The sequence below is a fragment of the Denticeps clupeoides genome, chromosome 2 (genome assembly GCF_900700375.1).
Source record: "Denticeps clupeoides chromosome 2, fDenClu1.1, whole genome shotgun sequence".
NCBI lineage: Eukaryota > Metazoa > Chordata > Actinopteri > Clupeiformes > Denticipitidae > Denticeps > Denticeps clupeoides.
In genome coordinates, this window is record NC_041708.1 from 17668923 (window position 1) to 17694628 (window position 25706).

The following is a 25706-nucleotide window of genomic DNA, read 5'->3' on the forward strand; positions in this document are numbered from 1 at the left end:
AGAGTCATTCCCGGTGTCATTTGTGTGCGTGAGTACCTTAATTGTAATCAAGGTTAATGTTATAAATGTTCCTGAGGGTCTTTAGTCTGCGTACCAGTATTGCCTGCGTCACACGGTATGTGTTCCTACTCTGTCTTTTTCAATTAAACCCGTTTTGTTCCTGAGTCATGCATGTGCGTCCTACCTGCCCTGCACCGGCCGTGACACTTCTGTACATCTGCACAACTAAAACCTGATCATTTCCAAATGTACACTTTTTGTTTGAGCAGTCGGCCATGAGAGACATAAATGTTCTCTGAGAGAGGCAGCAAACTGTGGCAGCAGTGCCAAAGGGAATACTTCAGCGGTCAGCTGAAGTATGACATGAATCACAAAAATTTTCAGTGGAGCAAGGCACACAGTCGGCACTCGCTACTGTGACCATTCATTTGTAGTGCATAGCATCTTCTTAAGCCTTTGTTAGTGTGTTTGTTACATGTATCTGCTCTATTAAGCTGGTACCTGACAGCATGACAAGAGAACCATCTGATGACAGATGATCATCTTCAAGAAAGTTCTCCAGCCCAACACTTCTTCAAGCTCCTTCTACCCAACAGGCTTCTTCTTCCCAGATACTTGATTCATGTAGCTCTATACATTTTTGTCAACAGGTCAGTCTGATTTTTTCCCCTTCTCCCTCGCAGCTGCTATCATATCTATTTCTGTCCCAGTTATTTTCCCCCATTAGGAATGGACAGCTGCAGTACCTGGAGCGCCTGTGGTGTGAGCTGCTTTAATGTGGGATGGAAGCTTTTTTCACCAATCGTTCTGTAAGTCTATTTATTATTTATGCTGTGCTTCATTCTTTTTTCTACCATTAAAAGTTTATATATAGCACTCGTTTAAGACATAGTATAAAAGTGAGCTTAATGAAGGCCATTTGTTATCCCTGCATGCCAGTGTTGGCTGTTGTCCACTGTTCTATATTACCCTGCTGCTGCAGCATAAGAGTTTTATCTGATTAGTGAATATTAAACCATGTTTGTTTCACTATCCAGTACAGGTCTACTGGTGCACTACTTTCCAGAAACTAAAGAGATAAATTCAGCAGCTGTATTTTGGACCCTCTGTCAGCATGCAACATGCTGTGATCGTGTAGTAAATCTGAAATTCAGCCCACATCCCCGCTCCCTTTGGTTGATTTGTTTCAATAAACCATTCACAGTGAGATTAAGAGTGTGTGTGTGTGTGTATGGGTGCGTGTGTCTCCATGTGCAATAAAGCTGCTGGATCAGATTAAAAACTTGTTTTGAGAAGGATAGAAAGGCAAAAGGAAACTGATCTCCAGAGAAAATGGTCTTGAGACCAATCATGTAAATTGTTTTTTTTTTCAATCCGTTCAAGAACGGATTTGATAAGTGCTGTTCTACCTCATACAAGGGAGAAATGCCACATTACCTGAAATGTTGTATTGACTTCACTCCTCTATGGCTTTCTGATGCTCTAATTATGTCCCTTTTCCTCCATGTTTCATTTTCTAGATGACTGGACACTGGGTTACAGTGAACCTAGAACATTGTGGAAGTAAGATAAACATTCACATTCATAAAGCGCTATTTGAAAGGTTTCCTTGTCAGTGTGAAAAATTATAAAGATGACACATTTTATGGCAGATATCCAGATAGCCATGTGAAAAATAAAATAATTCCTAGGTTTGAGTAAAAATGGAAACAAACTCCAAGAAGGAAACACTCCCCAACTATTATGCTTGGAGGTGGATGGATCATACTTTGGACTTGTATTGCAGTCAATAGAACAGAGAATAATTTTTTGTTAAAGGCAGGAATGGGTATGAATAAAAAAACTACTTCTGGAAGCAAGAATGACTCAAGAGGCACAAGCTTTTGTGATTGACTTCACTATTCCCAACCTACATATTCATGAAAATCTGTGGATAGATCTCAAAAGAGAAGAGTGCATGTGTAGTGGAAATAAAAGACAAATGGTGCAGATGAAAAAAAGGTTTTATTCAAGAAGTCGTGCAAGCGCGCATGGAGAGTTCTGAAGGACTTGGGTGTGCCAACTCCTTTTGTACAGCTCAGAGGGTGTGGACAATCAAGTTAGAAAAAAAAAAAACATTTTCAGAAATGAATCAGAAATTTTCCAATGAAAAACATGCCTGTCTAATCTTGCACAAACACATTTATCATATTCAGCATCAGGTCATCTTGCCCTGTGACCTGAAGTTCAGGACATAACATGACTTTACATTATGACAGAGAGCATTATTTTACGCATTAGAGTGTATGTGCGCCAGGAGCCTCCAGTCTCTTTGCGGGCTGTGCTGATGTCAGGGTTGATGGCACCTGGTCTGATCACCTGTGCCCAATCCGGACAGCCTATAAAGGACTGTAGCTCCGACATTTTAGTGGACTTTAGTGCACGTTTGTGAATGTGTGTGTTTTTGAGTTCTGGCAATCGCCACACGCCTGCGGGCAAGTTTATGTTGATTCCCCTTTATTTCACGTTTTGGTCATGTCGAGCCAGGAACTCTGTGCTCTGCTGGCAAGGCTCCCCAAGCAACGATGACGTGGATTTTCATTGGGCGGTTGGGGCCGGGATGGCTCCGCCCATTGCGCGCGTCCGAGATCGTTGCAACGTCCGTGAAGACTCACGTGACTTCCGAGGGTACCAGGTCGACGAGGATGACGCCGATTGGCCGGTCGGTGCCGGGATGGCTCCGCCCATTGTGCCCGTTCAGGATCGTCGCGAGGTCCGTGGAGACCCACATCACTCCCAGAGGTGCGACAACAGCGAGGAGTGGAACAGGGTGACAGGAGGTCGCCAGCCAGCAACTGCCGGAACTGCCTCACAGGGAAGACGCCTTCCCAGCTCCGGTCACCGACCCGCCTTCCCTCTGCCCGGACGTTCCCCAGGTGATCGGTAGCGCATCAGCAAATAATTTTTTGGGGGGTGCAGTTCGGGTTGGGGGCTCCTCCTGAGGGGAGGGTAGGTGGGGAAGCAACAGAGCTGGGTCCTCCGGTAGCCGGTGAGGGGTGGCATAGAGCTCCCTGGTAGGCATGAGGACCCAGCTGGGGCAGGCAGGAAGAGGGCCTGCTTGTCCCAACGGATGCAGAAGGGGCTAGCCGGATGGTCTGGCAATGCCTCCCCCCCCTTGGCACCAGGGGCGTGCAGTGAGAGGGGTGCCTGGAACGGCCGCCGGAGGCTCCGGGACCGCCTCCCTGTACGGTGCAGGGCAGGAAGCTGGCCGCTCCGCCAGCAGGGACGTGCAGCGAGAGGGGCTGCATGGTCCCAGAAGGCACCAGCCTAGGGTGCCGTACGTGGTTGCCGAACGCTCCGGGACAATCTCCCTGCGCGGTGCAGGGGATGACACAAGATGTGTCCCGCACGTACCCGGATAGATCGGCCCTGATTATTGTGTGATGGTCCAAGGGTCCGGGGCAGCCATGCGGGACCACACTGGGGAGCCAGCCCGTGGGTCCGGAGTCGCCATGCGGGACCACGCCGGGGAGCCAGGCCAAGGGTCCGGGGCCGCCATGCGGGACCACGCCAGGGAGCCAGGCCAAGGGACCGGGGCAGCCACGCCTGACCACGCTGGGGAGCCAGCCCGAGGGACCGGGTCCTCCAAGGGGAGGAAACAGCAGGGCAGGAACCCTGTGGTTGCCGCCATCCTCCCCGCCGCCTCCACTGATGGTACTGCTGGGGCTCCAAGGACGTAGCCCTTGGAGGAGGGGCTCTGTCAGGAATGATGGCACCTGGTCTTGTTAACATGAGGCGCGGTTTTGGCCACAGCGCTGTTGTTTGTTTGTATTTATTGTTTATTTGTAATAAAACTCCTTCCCAACATGTCCCTCCCCCGTCAGCTCGCGGTTGTGACAGCTGAATTCATATCACCTCGGCTCAAGGTTTTCCCAAATTCCTTCAGCCTGCTCACAGGGCTGAATCACGGATCAGTTTTCCACCATTAACACCATATGAACAGTTTAAACTGGATCATAAGAGCATATATACATTTACATTTATAAATATTTTCTGTTACACATTCAAAATGTAACAAGAATCATGCAAAATTTTTTGAAATGGTGACTAGGCAAAAATCCATTAGGAAAGAACTGAAAAACTAAATTGTATAACACACACTGATACTTGCAAAGCAGGTACTAAGTACCGAGTAATTACTTCCTTACTTTTTTCATATTATTTGGGTATTTTGTACTAATGGTGTAACTTAAAATCTCATCTTTATTTAAATATTATCTGTTAGGCTGTCAGTATTTGTGGATTACTGTGGATTTCAGTTATTGAAAGTTTTGACTATAAATATTAGTTTTACATGCACTCCAGGCAAGTCGTCCCTACTGTGCCTTTTTGAATCCCTTTGAAGGAGACATTTGCTTTGCCACTGTTAAAATACAGCCGTTCAAAGCATTCATAATGCGATACACCGCCTAAAGTTTTCATATTTCATTACTACAGTCCACGCCAGCTCCTTTTCAAACAAGTGCATTTCAGAAGCACCTGTCTCACTCACAAACAAAAGTGTCCTCGGAGCAGATCTGTACACATGGCATGTAATAAAGGACAAGACAGGTGGAAAGGTGCTCAGTGTTCATGTGTCAACAAACTGCACCACCTGTTCTGAGGTCACTAGCCTGCTAAATAGGACCAAGAACAGACTAAAAATCAATTTCATTTATTTCATTCTTTTTCAGTGACTCGTTACTTTCTTTTTAGCAACACTCCGCTAATGTCTACTGATAACATGTTCCAATAATTGTAATGGTAATAATGAACATTTGTAAAGCTCATTTTAAGCAAGAGCAGAGAAAGTTATTACAAAATCCCATTTAATCTAATTGGCCCTTAATATACCTCATCTGTACATAGCCCTCCTGTTTGATTTGAAACTGGAGCCTCACTCTCATCACAGTCACCCTACATCACTGTTGCCATGGTTTCCTCTTCCTCAACAGGCCTGCCATTTTTAGCATGCGTCTGGCTTTGAGGCTGCTCCGTCATCACAGCCCATGGCAGTTTCCATCCCATTTCAACAATATATCTGAACATTCACATTACTTCACCTTCTACTGGGCAATTCACATTTTATGAGAAATAAAATATTTCTTTTAAATATTTCTGTGCAAGTGCCTGAAATATTTTTATTTATTTGATTACACAAAAAAAAAAATCCCAGTATTTATGCCTTAAATACAGTGTAATAAAGTGTCCATTTTACCTCTTTACATTTTATTTTAACTGAGACATTGACCTGAGATCCTTTCCAGTTTTAACCACACACCAAGCACACACACTCTAAACAGTTTTCCTGATTCTGGATTATTACATTTTATCAACCACTTTTAGGCTTGGATTATATCAATGGGGCTAATAAACTCACTAGGAGTGACTGGGAAATTTTACAGACTGAATTCCACTTATGGATCTTATGTCCTTGTCATACATCCTGTATTTTGTTTAATATATAAAATTCAACTTTACATCCAGAACTCAGCTCTTTCACGATTTGTAATTATCACAAGTCTCCTCTCCACTAATGAGAGAACAGCATGAAACATGGTACTCATTTAGATTTCATGCTTTATCGCCCTTCAACTCCAGCCTGAAATCCACAGATTGATCTGCGGGCTGATCTTCAGGGAGTTTGTGTTGGAGTAAGCTCCTTCCACCAGCTGTTTCTGACAGCCATTACGTAACCTCGATCATATGTGTGTCCTGCATATGATATCACCGCACTCACCATACAACATCACGCCAGATTTCCTCTATGCAAATCCTCAACAACCAAATCACTTTTCAAATTGAACTGTGGATCATACTGGCATTCTTTTTTTCAATCACATTTTATCATCACAGCTAATTACTTCTTAAATGACATGAGCTCCAGGTTTCATGTTGTAATGGCCCATGAACTGCTGCGTTTAATGAGATGAGCTGGGATTTGTCTGCGTCCGACACCGAAGCGAGAGTCCCGCGCATGCGCAGTGCGGCGAACCTTCCAAGAGCGGAAAACAAAGGCGAGCGCGACGCGCTGCTGTGCTACGAATGATCCCTCCTGGAGGATGCGCGCCTTCAGCCTGCCGTCGCCAACACTTGCGTGTGTTTGATGTGAATTTTGAACTTTTTCTCTCGGTTTCACGCGAATCCACAGGTTTCCTGTGTCGGGGATTTGCCACAGCTGATGGACTTCTCATCTTAATCCGCCGTTCAGGAGACCATCTGACATTTACAATCTAGGTTCGCTCAGGATCCGCGGTAACGAAGTAATTAAAAGGCGCTGTCCATGGTGACGATCCATCATCTCAGCTGCGCGCGCATCTACTCCCTTACAGGGATGATGATGATGATGATGATGATGTTCTCTGTGTTCTCGCCAGGGGAAGTCGCCAACGCCCTCCTTCCAGCTGCAAGCATGAGAAAGCCAAGCTCCGTTCCCATGTGTCTGTTCTTCCTCATGTTAACAGGTAAGGGTCTTCTGTGATGAACTGACCCTCTGAACCCTGGATGAAACGCTCGCGCTCAGGATGTGTTATGTTCGTTTCATCTTGGCTTGTTCCTCCTTCCCTCAACTGGTATTCCTCATTCAGGTTGTTTAGTTGTGGAAATGCTTCACATGACAAATGTTGAGCCGACAGATGACAAAACCATAACAGGCACAGATGTCATCAGGGCAGAAGCAGTATAAGAGCTAATACAGTAGAATCTCCATATTCCACTCCTTACAGAAACAGTTCAGTTTCCCTAAAACTTTTTTGTAACAACGGTTTAGATAAGTTTTCAGTTTAAGTAAATTCAACATGTTTTTTTTTGTTATAAAAATTCAGACATAAAGGCTCAAATGTATTGTTTATTGCTACTTAATAATTGAATAGACTAATTCAATCAAAGTTAAAAGAAGCCTAACCAGACTGACTAGTCTCACTCATCTGATGCAATGCACCACCAACTTTACACCAATACCTTAGTGTAGCGTCTGCGTAGGATCACAGATGGTTGATCTTCAAAGAACCTTTTAACCTGTGACATTTACATACCAATTACAACCCTGGACCCTCACTCTGATCGTCCCGTCTTCCCCCACTGTCACAAATGTAGCGTCTGCGTAGGATCATAGATGGTTGATCTTCAAAGAACCTTTTAACCTTTGACATTTACATACAAATTACAACCTGGACCCTCAGCCTGATTGTCCCGTCTGCCCCCACTGTCACCAAGACGATGCAAAACAGACGGGGTCTGCAAACTGCTCATCGGGGCTCCAAGCTTCAAAGCATTCCAAAGACCTCCTGCCTGGCTCCACCGTCGCAATACACAATCACGCACACACTTAAAACATATTGTCTGTATCTTGTGCTAGGAATATGTGATTATAAGTGGATCCCGTATATGCACGCGTTGTGTGTACGTTCCCTTGTATGAATTATACTAGTTACAACTTTCTATTGTACATTAGGTAAACTTTAATTACCTATAATTAAGTGTATAAGTGTATCTCTACTTTCCTACCTCCTAAAGGTCCCTTTCTTGGTGTCAGAAGGAACTTCTCGTTACTACTGGAACAGTGATGCATACCATGTGATCACAAAATACATCATACAATTTCTATAAGGTAGAAATTGTAACTGCAACAAACCACAGTCTCTCTCTGGATCAGCCATAAACATTCCCGTCAGTCGTAAACCCGGACAAAGGGAACTTCTCCCGCCAAAATGTCACACTTGTGATTGGCTATTCAGGCCACATGATGGGCGTGCCAGAAAACATTCAAAAAGGAGCGTCACACAGGCACGAATGCTCAGATTTTCTCTTCTTCCTTCCGAGACACCTCTTTCAACACTTTGACTCTTTTGGCAAAATTTACCTTCAAGAAGAACTTCCAGCGCCAGACCTAAGGATCGAGGATCGTGACCCTACCGCATCAGGACTCCCTTACATGAAACAAGGACCAATGCAAGTAACTATTTAGATGCACGTGTAAACCCCTTTTTAAGGTGAACTTAAGAATTCTCTGACGATTCTCATTAGGCTGTGGTTAATTGATGTGTAATACTGCCATTCTCTTTTCATCACTTTCCTTTACCCTGTATGTATATGTTTGTCTAATTGTTGTATGTTAGCTATAGCCGTGTTTATTAAAATCTTTAAATTCACAATCGTTTGTTTCTGTGTGCTGCTCACAGCTGAGTCACTGAACGTTGACCTTTTAAGCTACATGCTAAGTTACTGCTAGCACGCAGAGTCAGGAAAGCTACCTTTCCTGGCCAAAAGGGGGGGATGATCGTTCCCAGAATTGATGGATAATTAATTTATCTGCTCCGTGAACGGACAGATCAAGTAATTGTAACATTAATTCTGCTACAGCTTATCCCCAAATCTAGTCTAAATGTCTATTATTAATTATAACCAGTTATAATTAATTCTAGATATTTCCTCTTGAGCTAATTCGTTACATTTAATGGTGGAGAATGCGGGCACGTTCAAACTTATTTTGTGAGCAAACTCAGTAACAATCTTTTTGTGTTTTTATGCAAGCTTAAAGTGAGGCAAGACTCACTCTCGTGATTGGTTGGTTCAAGACCACCTCCATATGTGTATTTCAACAGCCATTGTCTGTTAAAGTACACAGCCATTAGTTCATAATATTAAAATTGTGCTGTAAAGACGAAGAAATCTCTTTGCTGTACATTTTAATATTATCAGATCGCCTGTTGGAACGAAGAAATCTTCCTTCATCGCGATAAAGATTGATTTGAGCGACGTTCCTCTTGTCATCTTTTTATAGGCCTTATTCGTAAATGAGAGCCCTAAATGCATATGTGTAGAAACAGCTAAGGAACCCTGTTTTTAAGTGTTAGTGTGTAAGAGGCGGCGAAGAAATCCTGCCCACACATTGCTGTGCAACTAACTGCATTTGTGTAAAAACGGCGAAGAAATCCCGTTTTTAATTTTTTAGTGTGTAACGGCAGCGAAGAAATCCTGCCACACTCCCCTTTTGGTGCAGCTAAATTGCATTTGTTTTAAAGCAGCGAAGAATTCCTGTTTTTAATTGTTAATGTGTGAAAGGCAGCGAAGAAGTCCTGCCACACCCTGTCTAACACTCCTAAATTCCAACTCCACCCCCTCTGTTCTAACCCTTGGGGCTCACCCACGCCACCTTGTGGCCGGTCTCAGTAGGTGGGTTTTCTTGGTTGGTTGGCCTAAGCCTGCCAGTTTATCTGAAAGGCTTAGTCTGGCTCTTTGCCTCTTAACTTGATTCTTGTTATTACTGAGTCAAGCCTCTCCCTCTCCTGTTTAGATTTATTTAAATTTAGTCTAAACAGTGTTTGAATTTAAATTTAGAATCGATTTCTATATTCTACACCTGTGTGTTTACTCATAGGTAGTGCTCCCCCTCAATCCTATACCTCTCCTCTGTGTTTGGCGTATTTGTTTGTTTGTCTTCACCTGGTTTCTGTTTGTTTGCCTAGAGACCAAACCTTTGAGAATCATCAGAGAAGGCTGAGTAATACATTGACAACCCAAGCTGCCAAAGTCTTAAGACTGTCACGCAGTCAAATCTAAGTACTATAGGCGCAGTCATTAACACTGGTAGGACTCGCATTGGTTTTGTTTTGTGCTGTCCCTCTCTCTCGCTCCCTTTCTCTCCCTCTCTCGCCTGACCAGCAAGCCAACATGTCTCGATCATCCAGCCCTGAGGCCCACTGGGATCGTCTAGAAGTCTGGCTGAACGCCCTGACTAGCAATCTTCTTCCTGAACCCACCGGGGACCTGCAGAACCTGAGCCAAGAGCAGATTGACGACAACCTGAGCATCTTGATGGCCCGCGATCCGACGCAGGACTACAGCCACAAGGAGCTGGCCAAGATCACCGCATCACTGGCTCACAACCTCCTCGGCCAGGCAAAGCTGAGTGAAGCAACAATCCACCACCAGGAACGGCGGACTGCAGCACTAAAGCTTCAGGATGAGAGAGCACAGAGGAATCTGACGCTCGTTCGAAGACAACTGGAGCAACTGGAGACTCAGGACAGGACAGCACACAAACAGCACCCAGAGCTACAGGAGGAATTGGAGAGACTCCAGAATGCCTTGACTGATCTCCGTGCAGATACAGCACACCGGGAAGAGCAGGAAAAGGACGCCAGAGAAGAGCTGAGGGAAGAACTCAACGAGGCTAAGACCCTCCTGATGAGAGCAGTGACTGAACTTAAAGAAAGAGAAGCCTGGGCAAGGGCCTGTGAGGGCCACCTGCAAACTGCCCGGGCCGAGGTCAGTACTCTGTCCCAACAAAGAGACTATCTGAAAGATGAACTTGACACAGTTCGCAGAGAGCTCAAGCACTCATACAGACTGCACGATGACCCTAGAAGAGAGATGCACCCCGCAGAGTTTCCCCTAACCAGCAGCAAAAGGGAGGAGAGCCCAGTGCACAGGACATCACCTGCCAGCATCCCAAACCCCCCGCCAGCAGCAAGGGGGTGGGAACCCTCTCAAAGACTACATTCCAGTCATGGTGTGTCAACCAAGGAACTGGATAAGCTGGCGAGGAACATTCCCATTTTCACTCCTAACCCTGCAGGAGGCCATGATGTCCACTCATACCTCGATGATGTGGACTTCCACTTGCAAACTGTCGCTAACGCTACCACACGCGACAGACTTTATCTGCTCAGAATCACTGCTAGCCGTGAGGTGCGCAGTTTCCTGGACCGACAGCCAGAGAGCGTCAAAATGGATCATCAGCAACTGCAGCAAGCGCTAATCAGGGAGTTCTCTGACCCAGAGTCAGAGCATGGACTGATCACTGCCATGGACCTTAAACAGGGCAGACAGGAAACCACGCAAGCCTACTACAACAGACTCCGACAGGCCTACTTCGGAGCACGCAACGAGCCAGGAATGGAGGACGATTTCAATTTCAGATCCCTGTTCCTCCGGAACCTGCACCCCACAGTAAGTCACTATCTGGGGGTTCTGGCATGCCCACGGACGATGTCCACCCAACAGCTGAGAGACTTGGCCCACAAGGCCTTCGCCAAACAAAGAGCTGTCTCGGAAAAGACAGCGAAAACCCACACCATCTATCCTGTCTCCACTCAGAGTGCAGAACTCACTCTAGAGGGCGCCGAGCAAAGCCACCATGACAACAGATGGTCACGATTTCCAGCCAACAGGGGGCAGCGTGGACATGACGGGGCCCGACACAAACACCAAACTGGTCATTCCGGAAGATCCTGGGACAGGTCACAACCACCCTCCAACCCAAGGGATGAAGCCACATGGGAAGGAAAGAGACGACCCAGAAGGAGCCAATTTTCAGCAACACAAGCGTCAAGATCAGATTGGCAGCAGCCGAACCCTTCTCAACACTCTCTGGATCAGTCCAGATTTAAATCACCAGCAGGACCAAACTGGGAAGCCACATCTGAAGCAGCAGAGATTATGAGAGTTTTGAAGGAACTCCTCCAGGAAAAGCACTACAGGGGGGACAAAAAGGATGAGTCAGATCAGGCATGACTAAGCGTGCAGTCTGACCCTATCACCCAATCAAAGTCCCCTCAACATAATCCTCCTAACCAACTCAAACATAATCCTCTGCTGACCACAGAACGAGAGGTCCCACCACCAAGTGATATCACGCAACCACAGCAGATGATTACAGAACCACCAGAGCCAGCCAATTTCCAGCATCACGCCTCAAGCCAGGACCTTGATGTACCTGAGAGTGCTGTCTTGGTGGTCTGTCTGCCGGAAGAGTCACGGGAGACTGGTCCTGACTGCTTACCGATTACCACACAAGCCCCAATACCAAGACTGTTGGGGAACCTAATTGAAAGGGGGGTAGCCAAGAAACTGTACCTGACCACCACTTTGGAGAATGAGGTAAGGCTAGAGGCCCTGGTGGACACGGGAGCAGACCTGACTCTGATGTCAGCCCAGCTTTTCGACAGACTTCAGATTGCTGCCAAGGGACAGAATCGAACTCTCGAATATAAGAACTGTGTGCTGAACGTACAATCATACAGCCAAAATGATGTACAACTAGAACAACTAGCTCCCATTCACCTAACCATCGGCCCTATGACCTTAGTACACCCGGTGTACATCTCTCCATTTGACACATACCCTCTCCTTATTGGAAAAGACCTGCTAGACCGCTTTGAGCCCCTATTGGACTTCAAACATCTAAAAATTTGGGCTCAAGTGCGAGAACCTCTGCCTCCTCAGTCACCAAGATCACGCCAGACAGACTGCCAGGTCACAAAGGCCACAGAAGGTCTCGCCAACAACTGCGGGAACACACCGACCCAAGAGCAAGGTTCAAGGTCATCACTATGCACTTTCCAGCTGGCTACAGCAGGTGCACTACACGGCGAGTTATGGCATCCACCTTCCCACCCACCCACCCTTAATGTGGCTGCCATAACCCGCAGCAAACAGACTCTGCCCACTTCAATGACCGCCTCACAGCCGCTTACGCTGGCTCCTCAAATCACCACCATGGACATTGCTGACATGCAGGCCTCTGACCCAGCTATACACACTATCCCTCACCACCTCTCTGACCCCTCCAACCGCCCTATCACAGCTGCACAAATGGCCAATACGCCAACCCTCAAAGCACTACTCAACGTGAAACCTATGCGGTATGTGACGCACAATATTCTTGGGTACTGCCCTGATGACGTCACTGCGCCAAGGCTTGTGGTGCCACAGTGCCTAAGGGGGGTCATGCTAATATATGCTCACGACACACCAAGCGCGAGACACCACGGCACAAGTACCACGTATGAGACACTAGAACAAGCGGCATACCGGCCCAGCATGCAGCAAGATTTGGCAGAGTATGTGAAAGAATTCTTTCCTTGTTACCAATTCCAACCAACAAAAACAAACCACAGAGCCTCACTGCAGCGCAGAGGAGTCACATCTCCTTGGTCAGACCTCCAAAGTGACTGGGTTGGACCCCTGCCTAGGTCAACTAGAGGCTACAAGTATTTCCTCACAGTCGTATTCCAGTTCACAAAGTTCGGGCTGCCACTGAGAGTCAACTCAGACAAGGGCACCAACTTCACAGCTGAGATTATACAGCAAACCTGGAAACTTCTGGGAATACAAGTACACCTGCTATACCAGCCAGGAGACACCAACTACACCACTCACCAGTACCTTGAGGAACCGCACCGGCATTTGAGAACCGCATTTGCTTTTGCCCAACAACGACTCCAAAAGAGTGCAGACGGCCAGAAAGCATATTACAACTGGAAGGCATCACACCAAGAACTGGACGTGGGCGACAAGATCAAGCAAAGCCGTGGACAGAAAGAACCAGCGTTCAAATGGTTCCATCGTAACCAGATCAAGAGACATGTGGCTTCTGGCAGGGAAAGACAAAGGGGGGTGCTGCTGTGGCTGTCCTTGCTATGCCTCCAGCTAACCAGAGGACAACCACAACCTGAGATCACATCCCCAGGTCCAGCATCCGGCATTGCACTGAGGGACCAACATGGACTTCTCATCACCAACGACCGTAACCCACAAGTATACCTGGCGTTGTACCACCTTCCGAGCGATGAGTACCAGTCCGAGGTGGAACTTCCATCTTTTTTTTCAAGGATCACAGTCTCACCCTGGAGCCCGAATTGGAACAGAGCATTGAGGAAGGGGGGGTCTCAGATAATTGATATCACCCCAATCGACACAGCCCTCCAAGCATTGTCTAGGCAACCTGTCCAGACCAACTTTCCTGTTGCCCGATCCTGGACTGCGGCCGACACAGCTCTTTGCCTCGCCACAGCGATCAGTTGCACCCTAACTCTCGGCCTTGCCTCCGTCCTGTTTAACAGAGTAAATTTGGTGCAAAGGTCCATGAACCGGTGCACGGCTGCATTTCCCCGGACCTTTCAAGAAAAACCGCCGTAGGAGAGTACCCCAGGCAGAGGCAGTGCTGAACTTGACCAAGGGAACACCCGGGTGGAAGACCCAAAGGCTTGCTGGTCCACCTGCCATCTGACTTACAGGATCCATCTGTCATCCCACCTTCATGATCCAATGTGTCTGATAAGGTTTCTAGTTGAACACTTTTCAGCCACAAGGGGGGATTTGTAGCGTCTGCGTAGGATCACAGATGGTTGATCTTCAAAGAACCTTTTAACCTGTGACATTTACATACCAATTACAACCCTGGACCCTCACTCTGATCGTCCCGTCTTCCCCCACTGTCACAAATGTAGCGTCTGCGTAGGATCATAGATGGTTGATCTTCAAAGAACCTTTTAACCTTTGACATTTACATACAAATTACAACCTGGACCCTCAGCCTGATTGTCCCGTCTGCCCCCACTGTCACCAAGACGATGCAAAACAGACGGGGTCTGCAAACTGCTCATCGGGGCTCCAAGCTTCAAAGCATTCCAAAGACCTCCTGCCTGGCTCCACCGTCGCAATACACAATCACGCACACACTTAAAACATATTGTCTGTATCTTGTGCTAGGAATATGTGATTATAAGTGGATCCCGTATATGCACGCGTTGTGTGTACGTTCCCTTGTATGAATTATACTAGTTACAACTTTCTATTGTACATTAGGTAAACTTTAATTACCTATAATTAAGTGTATAAGTGTATCTCTACTTTCCTACCTCCTAAAGGTCCCTTTCTTGGTGTCAGAAGGAACTTCTCGTTACTACTGGAACAGTGATGCATACCATGTGATCACAAAATACATCATACAATTTCTATAAGGTAGAAATTGTAACTGCAACAAACCACAGTCTCTCTCTGGATCAGCCATAAACATTCCCGTCAGTCGTAAACCCGGACAAAGGGAACTTCTCCCGCCAAAATGTCACACTTGTGATTGGCTATTCAGGCCACATGATGGGCGTGCCAGAAAACATTCAAAAAGGAGCGTCACACAGGCACGAATGCTCAGATTTTCTCTTCTTCCTTCCGAGACACCTCTTTCAACACTTTGACTCTTTTGGCAAAATTTACCTTCAAGAAGAACTTCCAGCGCCAGACCTAAGGATCGAGGATCGTGACCCTACCGCATCAGGACTCCCTTACATGAAACAAGGACCAATGCAAGTAACTATTTAGATGCACGTGTAAACCCCTTTTTAAGGTGAACTTAAGAATTCTCTGACGATTCTCATTAGGCTGTGGTTAATTGATGTGTAATACTGCCATTCTCTTTTCATCACTTTCCTTTACCCTGTATGTATATGTTTGTCTAATTGTTGTATGTTAGCTATAGCCGTGTTTATTAAAATCTTTAAATTCACAATCGTTTGTTTCTGTGTGCTGCTCACAGCTGAGTCACTGAACGTTGACCTTTTAAGCTACATGCTAAGTTACTGCTAGCACGCAGAGTCAGGAAAGCTACCTTTCCTGGCCAAAAGGGGGGGATGATCGTTCCCAGAATTGATGGATAATTAATTTATCTGCTCCGTGAACGGACAGATCAAGTAATTGTAACATTAATTCTGCTACAGCTTATCCCCAAATCTAGTCTAAATGTCTATTATTAATTATAACCAGTTATAATTAATTCTAGATATTTCCTCTTGAGCTAATTCGTTACACTTAGTTTCTGATAATCCACAGAGCTTCTTGTAAGCAATTTTGGAATTTGCTGTGTGCTCCGTACACAATCTAAACTGTAACTCTGGCCAACATGACAAGTGTTCTTAAAATAATGTTTTGCTTCTTTTATTCTATTGAGCCACCATTCTTTTCAGAATGAGAATCTGACAGAAAGGCCCCTGAGCTGTAGGTTACATAAGATGACCTGGTCCACATGATTGGCTACTGAGTGAGGCTTTTTTTTTTTTTCTAAATGTAGCTGGGCTGTGAAGCCATGCGTATTTCTGCCCGGCCAATCTGCACACTTGTCACTTCACTCTCTTGGGCTTGGGACTTGCACTTGTGATATCATTTTATCCTGGCAGCCATCATGTCACACATTACCACACCCTCTGCTGCTCTGCTGGGAATAAATTCGGACCTCTTAAAAGATCAGCATTGTTGGGGTGAAGCTTTGTGATCTGAGAGAGGCATGCTGGGACTGGAGTTGCTTATGGCCCAGATGCTGTGTCATGAATGTGCAATTGCGTCACTTATATCCTCTTTAGTACAAATAGCTTGGGCTGGATTTAGTACTGCAGAATTGATCCACCCATCAGAGGAATCAACCTTATGCGTTATATATTTTATCTATTTTTATCTATTTACCACCACTTTGTATTACATTTGCAGAGCAATACAAATGCCATGTTTTTCTGTAAATGCCATCAAATATTTGTATCTGGCAAAATCACAGCATGTTTTTTTCTACCATGTTTATGAAATGACATGGACATTGCATTTTCTGCATTGAGAATCTGAGGCTTTCACATTGCGGTGCGTCCTAAAGGGGTCTTGTGCCTGAGATACGAGAATAAACGTGGCTCTGTCTGTCTCTCTGTAGTCCACCAGGGCCAGTCGGTGTGTGTGAATGTGTCATCTGATACAGAAGCGGTGCTCGGCATGTCCATGAAACTCACATGCATCTTCTGCTTAATGAGAGAGGAGATGAGTGCAGAGACCAGGGTGGACTGGTACTACTCCCAGTCTGTGAAGGATCGCATGCTGGTGAGGGTCATTTCCTCAACACCTTTCCCAATGGTATATTAACCCTTTCTGTATGTAATCATCTGACATGTTTTTCCATGTGAGTAATTAGACTTTCATTTTGTAGCATCTTTTCGGCCAATTATCGAGTATTTTTGGGTTTGATTAGAACTTTTAGAACAAGTTGAAAATGGATGGAAAATGCAAGAACACGGCTGACCTTCTTATTAACCAAAAGACCACAAAGTCACACGTTCAAACCCCACTAATTACCATTGTGTCCCCAAGCAACACAGTTAACCTCTTGTCACCTGAGGCTCTCCAGGTTACTACTGGTTGTAAGGTGCTCTGGATTCATGGTGTATATACATGAACGTGTCTTGGTCTTCATGTTATGTCGTGATTAGTAGTTAACAAAAGAGATTTAAGGTAGGAGGGCCAGTGTGATAATGCACCTTGCCACAATATAAAACATTCAGAAAAGGTTGGTAGATAATGAAAAAGGTGTTATCTCTAAATCTAATATCTCTAAAAGACTTACAGAACTCAGTGTTTTTATGTGTGTGTGTGTGTGTGTGTGTGTGTGTGTGCCTGTTGTTGCAGATCTATCTTTTTGACAGAGAGCCCCATGAGACGGATGGGCCCTTTAAAGGACGCCTGCAGTGGAATGGCAGTAAGGACTTGCAGGATGTCTCCATCAGCATTGTCAACGTCACCATGAACGATACAGGCCAATATGAGTGTGTTGTGTTCCGCAAATTCTTTTTTGACACATACACACACAGCGTCATTCTCAACAAGACAATTAACCTGGTGGTGAGAAAGGAAGGTAAGTGAGAGCGTTGCACACAGGCTCTCTAATCTGTGTCTACAGCAGGGTTGTCCAGTTGTGGTCCATTTCACCAGAGCTGTTTGAATCTGAAACACAGCCCAAAGACTAAAATAAAAACTGGAACATGATGGGTCCCGTATATTTCTGACTACTGACCTAAATTAAACTGGCTGTTCTGACTGAACATATCAACAGCCAAAATCTGGTCCAAGGACCTCTTGACCAGACATCCCTGCTCTATCAGATATATTTTTGCAAAAAAATAGCTACAGTTCTTGATCAGTATGTGAACATTTATTGATGCCATTTAGAAAGTTGATTTTATCATTTTACAGAAACTGATTGCCCTTTTACATATTTATGTGTTCTGTCTGAACTAACATGCTCCTGTCCTGTACTCTTTATGTGGAATATTCAAATAACAATGTGCTTCATCCCTTGTTATTTTATTGCCGTTTAAGCTTACGGCCAATTGGAGGGCGCTTATTCTTAAGGGTTTTGTCTTACCCGCTCTGTATCTGTGTGTTTTAAAAGGGTAATGTACCTGCTTTGGTTTGTATGCTTTTATCTATAATAATGGATGCCTGTCTTGAGATTGCTATGTTTACTTTTTTTCACCTGTCGAATATACTTTATCAAACGTATATTTGTCTCCTTCTTGCTCATGTAGTCACAACACAAAGCTGCCATCTGTCCTTAACGAAGTACAGATAGAGATGGACATGGCTGTGTCCAACCAATGCATTACAAATTAGTGGATGCTTTTTTTTTCTTCTTAAAATAAATGTACATTTCATACCATGCCTGTATCAAACCCCAAAGGCCTGCTGTGCATTTATCATTTGGGCTTAATCAATGATCAGATAACGCTGAGTGAGGTTCATACTCATTTACATTTACAGCATTTATCAGACGCCCTTATCCAGAGCAACTTCCAATCAGTAGTTACAGGGACAGTCCTATTGGAGCAACTCAGGGTTAAGTGTCTTGCTCAGGGACACAATGGTAGTAAATGGGATTTGAACCTGGGTCTTCTGGTTCATAGGCGAGTGTGTTACCCACTAGGCTACAACCTTTCATCCACTGTTCTTATCTTCAGTATGTGTAGTGGATAAGCATATTGCATTAAAAGGCAATAAACAGGTTAAAACCTGAACTCAGAAGTACATCTATTCCACGTGAGCAGGTGGAATTAAAAGGTTATTCTGTTCTATTAATGTGAGTGCATGTGTTGTATTGTATTTGCATTATTACTAATTATTCAGTGCATTTTTTCATGCAGTGTGTAGAGTGCACTGTGCAATGCTCATTAAATCAGACATTCCAGTGGTCCATGGTCCAAATCATCCTGAGTGCCAGAGCCTTAGAAAATTAATAATAATATAAATCTAAAATTGAAATTTAACAATGTACATAGCTGTCCAGACATTTATTTCTGTCTGGTGAGTTATCTATCTGGGCATTTTGACACTATTCAGACTTTTGTGGGATTATTTTGTTGTAATGCTAATGGACCTTTGTTGCAGATTTTTTTGTCCTGAATGAGAAATGCACAATATGTACACTGCTTAAAAACTCAAGGGAATGCTTGTTTGTCACAGTGTAACACAGGGATACCAGTCTGTCCAGATAGGAAGCATTAGCAACTGCTTTGGGGCAAATGAATGTGACATCAGGTGTGGCAAAAGTATGACAGTCCCCCCAAAAAACCAAATGGTTTCTCATTTGTGACCAACTCTTTCTAGTTTTATGTTTTATTATGAGTCCTTGTCATTACTGGTAGCATCAGGCCATACCTGCAACCCATTGTTTTTGGCATGTGGGGTCATATCCCTGATCTCAAAGAATTACTGTGTATTACAGTACATATGTTCATCCTGCATATTAGATGCATTCCCTTAATATTTTTCAGCAGTGTACCATGCATGCAAACACATGCTAAAGCTTTTTTGGTCAATTTGCAAGTAAAATGGAATATATTAAATAGCTGATTTGCAATTTAATTTGTCTGAAATTATTTATTTTCAAATAGACCAAACACAAAACAAAACAAAATTATATCTGTTTTCTTTGTTCTTCGCATGAATTGCCACTTACTGACCTGGAATTGGTTAGCGTATGGATGGTGGTATTATTATTACAGAACACACAAGAAAAAATGAGAAGTGATGTTGCAATTATTGGAGATTTAGACCAAGAGTTGGAGAATGAATGGCAAAGATCAAATAGCCAAGATGCGATAATATCCTGCATTTTATATTGTTTAGGTGTTGTTTTTTTATTATTGAATACATTTGTGGGCATTACATATATTGGTTATATATTTCCAATGTGAACATTCAGGCTTTTGTCACCATTTCTAATATCATGGGCATGGGAAATCCATGCGATCTCATATAAGCAGAAGTTATTTGCTTTTTTGCGTCCCAGTTCCATTACCAGTTGGCACCATGGATACCTGCCACTTGTTCCGTAATGAAGGTCATTGGCAACAAACTTCTGCATTCTGTAAAACAGGTTGCAGTCTGATTCCAGTTCAGGTATGGTGAATATGGTGCTGATTTATTCAAGGTGTCTTCACAAGCTACTAGAGATCATAACTAATGCATATATATGCAACATGCACAATCCAAAAGAAATAAATTAAAGCACATTCCATGGTATGCTCTTGCCATCAACTGTGTTTTAGTATTATTCATATTCTGCCCATGTCTTATTTTCATATCCTGCATGTCATAACAGGTGATACATGCTTTGGGTGGAGCAACATGAAAGGTGTTCCCAGTTTGTACCCAGTTTAGATGCATCCTGCCTCAACATATGTGACATTACACATTATAAAGGCTGCAGTAGCTGAAATCCCTCAAACATGTCAGAAAGTGACAGCTGTGTGCTACAAACACTTTTTTCTGTCCATTAGACACCTTTCTACTCTGGAGTTGTGTGTGTGTATTTTGTTTACTGCACTTTTACACAACTTTGCTTAAAAATAAAAATGTGTTTAAGGGGATATGCTTGTTTGCAGATACTTCAAAGTTTTTGTGCAAAAGAAATGCTTTATTTGTCAAAGTGTGTTTATATATCGCTGGGGCTCTTTCTTACCACCTGGTGCTGGGCACCGTGATTTTGAATCACGGAATACCTGGGTGATTTCCTAACTTTGTCTTGGTGCAACGCGCAAAAAAGGCAGGGCGAGGGAGGGGAGAGGGACATTCATGTAAATGAATGCAATGGGGGAATGGTTCTTAATAGAACAGTTTGTTTGCACTTAACTATTTATAGATAAATGAATACTTTTACTATAATTTAACTATATAAAACATTTTCACAAATCAAAGTGGCAGTTTATGGATATTTGCAGATTCCCTGGGCTATCTGAGTGCTACAGACTGTTATCAGATTCCATTACAATGACTAGTAGAGTAAAAAGAATATTTATTTACACACTTTGTTTGCAGACTCTGAATTCTGTTGTATTTGTTGTCGTATTAGGGAAAATATAAGTAAAACATCAGTCATCTTTCTATTGTGTGCTCATCCATGCTTTTTTGCGCGATGCACCATATGCAGGAAAATGCGCTAGCATTAAGATGATGGCGCACATTGCACTTGTCCTCGAATGGCCTACAAAGGACTCAATCTTGAGTGGTTCATTGCTTACAAGCATAAAAACCCTTAATATTACATAAAAAAAAAACAAGCCTAATTACAAATGAGAGATATTTTAAGAAAGTTTGGAATAAGAGAAATTTGTCACTCTTTACCATTTGCAATCAGAATTTCTGAATTTTGAATTGATTTGAAAGATTTTTGAGGTGACCACTTTTTGCTCCATCCATATCTCCATAATTCACATTGCGAATGCTCTGTAAACAGTCTGTGGCACTTTCATCATGTTTGTGAAAGCACCAGCAGCACTCACCTATGTGACATGATTTTTGTTTTTTGCAGCCAGCGAAGACACCACAGCGCTATACTCGGAGATCATGATGTATGTCCTGCTGGTGTTCCTTACCTTTTGGCTACTGGTGGAAATGATCTACTGTTATCGGAAGATCTCAAAATCAGACGAACAATCCCAAGATAATGCGTAAGTTTGAGTTCAGTTTTTCATTTTAGAAATGTGGAATATCTGAATTATAATCAGTATGTGTTGTAAGGACTACTGCCCTGTCATTTTTATGAAAAATAATTAATGTTGTGAAGTGTATGTGCTTTATGTACAGTGAGGGACCATCCTTCATAAAAATGTTCCTGCTCAATGTTCAGTGTTAGATATGTTTCAACAATCATGTTGTACATGAAAAATCATTGATCCATACATTTTAACCTACTGTAATATTTCAGTCTACCAGCCTAATTCAAGCTGCATTTAATGGGCCATAACAATTGAAGAGTCATCAGTTAGAGCCCTTCCAAAAAGACAAACACTCACACTCAAACGCACACACACACACACACTCAAACACACATATCGAAATACATCTGATGTCCTGTAATAACTCACTTTAATGTTCCATAACTGAAAATAGAAACCCATTGATCATGTAGTGCAGACTGGAAAGAAATATGAGACCCTTCAGGTGTAGCTCTAGTAAATAGCTTGTGATCGATCGCCTGCTTTCATTTTGATACACATTATTAGGCAGACCTGCCTTTAAATGTTGCTCTTTGATTGTATTGTGAAACTGTTTTGTGCATTTTCTTATGGCTGCTGGCGAAAAAAGCAAAAGATGGAGTGACACATGTTTTGTGAGATGGTCCATGAAGAACTCCTGTTCCTAAATTCTTTAAGTAGGTGGTGCCCTAGAGTGCATCATCAGCTTCTGTATCTGCCTTTTATTGTCTAACCATTTACCTACAGGACAGACTACCTAGCCATTCCCTCTGAAAATAAAGAAAACCCGGGTCCTCCAGTTATGGAATAAAAGTGGTTGTCTCACTCAGAAACACGGTATTTTAAATTTTGATTACAGATCATTCTGTTCTCATGTCATTGTGTTTTCTGGAGTCTTTCACCCATCTCTCCCATCACTACTATTGTCCTGTAGAGACAGACAAAGGGAATTTCACCCCAAAGTCTAGATGACTAAGTGATTCATTCTGTCAGCATTTCCCACACTTAGTCTATACTTGAACTGGGATTGCATGAATTGTCATTAAATTTTATTTATGAATAACTTGTTGTAATGTGTAATTTTCTCTCTCAATATACGGATTTGTGGTGAAATTCTCAATTTTAACAGTAGAATCACCCTCATCTCTCTCAATGTCAGCAATCGTCATGACTATCAGCTCTTACTAATACAAAGCTCACATGACAAATAAAGACATTCACTGCATGGCCAGAGCTGCATTCATTGATTCATTCATGCCTCTCTAGTATAAGACATTGAGTAGATTAAACTCCACATGATCTGGTCACTGATAAATCCTGACATTACCATGCCCATGATGATAGAGAAGAAATTCTATTGATGGAGTAGCCTAGTCATTTGGGTTACCACTACCTGGCTCTTTTGGACAGCTGGACTATTATGTCAGTCGCCGGAAGTGCAACGGTGCTCCATCATGCTGGAAAAGGCATTGTTCTTCACCAAACTGTTTTTGGATGGTTGGAAGAAGTTGCTGTCAGAGGATATTTTGGTAGCATTCTTTATTTATGGCTGTGCTCTTAGGCAAAATTGTGAGTGAGCCCACTCCCTGGGGTGAGAAGCAACCCCACACATGAATTGCCTCAGGGTGCTTTACTGCTGGCAGGAGACAGGACTGTATCCACTATTGTGATCATTCGCTGTCCATCCTGGTGTGAACCTGGGAAACTTAGGGCCAGGTATCATGGTGGCAGTGTTTGGGCTGAACCAGCAACCCCACTGGAAGCGACAGGATGGCTGAAGATGGGGCCAACTGATGCTGTAAAGAAACCAACTGTGAAACTGGCAAGCCCACTGGAACTGGAAGAAGATAGGGCCCAGTGATGTCAGCTTGCCAGTTGTCATTTTCATCATCAGAGTCTGGCCTGCCTGTGATGGTGAAAACAGTGTTTTTTTCTTACTTTTATGCATTCAACTTATTTGGAACACATAAAATTGAAGAGATGGAGTCTACAATCTAGCTTTACAAGTGGCAGCAAAAACACTGAAGTCAATATAATACCATTGTTAAAATGTTGATGCTGTTTTTTCCTTAGTTTAAAGCATTTTACTGCCAGGAAGAACAACAATGTTATTTGCATCTTTAACTGAGATGAATTCAGTATTCCTCTGTCTCATCCGTTTTATTTAAAGTAACACAGTGTTACTGCAATATCATCACAGTGTATGATATTGTACACAAATCCTCTTACTCTACTTGTCACTGTGCAGAACTTACAGTTTGTGGTATTCAGAACACTAAGAATTTTGCGAACATACATAAACTACAAAGCACTGGTTGTGGGTACTTGGTGGTTCTGGGGCACATTTGAGAATCATGTGACCTGGTCACTGACCCCGATCATTGGGGTTGTAGTCCGTTGATGGCTTGGGCCTCTTTGGCATAGGTAGTGTCTCATGGCCCAGTCCATGGCTACATTGGTGCCTCTGTGCTCTCAGGGGCTCTTGCCATTTGGTTGTGGTGGTTTCATCTGGGGTCTCTTCCTTTTGCTGATAAGGCACACATTTGTCATTTTGACGTGGCATCAGACCTTTTGGGGTGGCTGCGGATGGCCTTACTGTCCTGGTCCATTCCCTGTTGGCTTTTTGCTCGAGGCAGAGCATGGTTGCGGCTTTCAACCCTCAAGTCTTGTGACAAAGTCACATAAACTGTTTTTTTCACGTTTTTTTTTCAGTCACCTAAGATTTTTTTCCTTTACTGATCATTGCCTGCATAATATTTACTTATATATTTAGAATGCCATTTGTTGGCCAGGCAGTGTTAATAAATGCATATTTTTCTTTGGTGGAAGGAGTGTTGCACTGTGAGAAAGGTACTATGCACAGTATTGATTAATGCTCTTTAATTTTACTTGATTGGTCACAAAGATCCATTTACATCCCACTGATGCTTGACAAAAAATGTTATGACTGCAGGCCAGTTTTATTGCCTGAATTTTCCTTTCCCTACTGTTTGATTGAGAGTTCAGAATCTAAGAGGTCTTTTTACATTGGAAAGTTTTCTAGTCAGCTGATCATTTCAATTGATGCAATAATGATGCAGTGATTCAATAAACAATTTATTCAAGTGTCAAGTTTTTCATTGTACAATTATGAGGCAAAATAACTGATTCAATAATGAGTGCAGTCTTTGGGCCTGAAAATAGAGTGGAAGTGAAAGGAGTGTCATTACAAAACAGCACACAACAAAATGTGTCCTCTACATTTAACCCATTTCCTTGGTGAGCAGTGGGCAGCCATGCCCGGGGTGCACGGGGAGCAGTGTGTGAGGACGGTGCTTTGCTCAGTGGCACCTCAGCGGCACCTTGGCGGTTTGGGATTCGGGTCAATTTCCTTACCTGCTTGGCCAACCACTGCCCTTTGAGATGTGTGACCTTTTCATTTGTCAGTAGTAACCGCCTTCATGTGTCCTGCATAACTTATGTTGACTAATAATAAACATATTCTAATTTAAGATTTAATAACTGAAAATAACTTCAGGTCATTTTCAGTATCACCCTGTGAATGTCTGTAGTGTACCGAGATCTGATAAGAAATTAACTCTGATCTGTTTTCCCTGTTGTAGGTACTTGTGAGTTCTACAGAAAGGACAAACAGCACTCCGGTGAGACAGGAGGTCAAACATGCTCCAAGCAAGTAAAAACCATGGCATCCCTTTAGTCATATATGCTAATCAAATTCCTGAAGCGCTCTTTTTGTGTCTCAGTGAACCTCAGTGCCACAGCTAAAGGAGAGGTATTTGTGCATCTCAATGTTTCTTCAGGAGGTTAAAAACTTTTTTTCACATGCTGTATTTTTTGCCTCTTTATAAAGACTGCTTCAATTTCACACATTTCTTAACCCGTTTTCTATATGAGGGACTGCATTACCTTTTAAGCCAAAACTAGTGCTCATGCATAGATACTGAACTGTGTGGTCATTAGTTACCAGTTTTATGAATACTATGTCACATGCTAATGAAACCCAGAAAGCATACTAATTTACAGAAGATGAGTGGAACAGTGAATGGAACAATAAACACACCAGTGTCTCTCACTCTGCATTGAGTGCCACAAACTTTTGTTCCTCAGCCTGTACTTCCTCCA

At 43.5% G+C, this 25706-nt stretch overlaps 1 protein-coding gene across 6 annotated transcripts; it reads left to right on the plus strand.

The window, feature by feature from the left end:
* Positions 1 to 712: 712 nt before the first annotated feature.
* On the plus strand, positions 713 to 25656 carry scn3b (sodium channel, voltage-gated, type III, beta). Of its 6 annotated transcripts, XM_028967753.1 has the most exons (8): positions 713 to 809; positions 1521 to 1563; positions 6396 to 6482; positions 16493 to 16656; positions 17239 to 17464; positions 21419 to 21557; positions 22332 to 22421; positions 25187 to 25656. In XM_028967753.1, the coding sequence occupies exons 1-7, from the start codon at positions 783 to 785 to the stop codon at positions 22393 to 22395; spliced, it is 750 nt and encodes a 249-aa protein (XP_028823586.1). In that variant the 5' UTR covers positions 713 to 782; the 3' UTR covers positions 22396 to 22421; positions 25187 to 25656. The 6 variants fall into 6 exon arrangements, with proteins under 6 accessions (XP_028823586.1, XP_028823589.1, XP_028823590.1 ...); XM_028967756.1 differs by lacking the exons at positions 713 to 809; positions 1521 to 1563 and adding an exon at positions 5989 to 6304; XM_028967757.1 differs by lacking the exons at positions 713 to 809; positions 1521 to 1563 and adding an exon at positions 5989 to 6281.
* Positions 25657 to 25706: the final 50 nt, after the last annotated feature.

Excerpts from the sequence above, each read along its gene's own strand:
- scn3b (XM_028967753.1), top strand. The coding sequence starts at position 783 with ATGGAAGCTTTTTTCACCAATCGTTCT. Across the intron at positions 810-1,520 it reads CTTTTTTCACCAATCGTTCT|ATGACTGGACACTGGGTTAC; the intron begins GTAAGTCTATTT and ends TTCATTTTCTAG. Across the intron at positions 6,483-16,492 it reads GTTCTTCCTCATGTTAACAG|TCCACCAGGGCCAGTCGGTG; the intron begins GTAAGGGTCTTC and ends GTCTCTCTGTAG.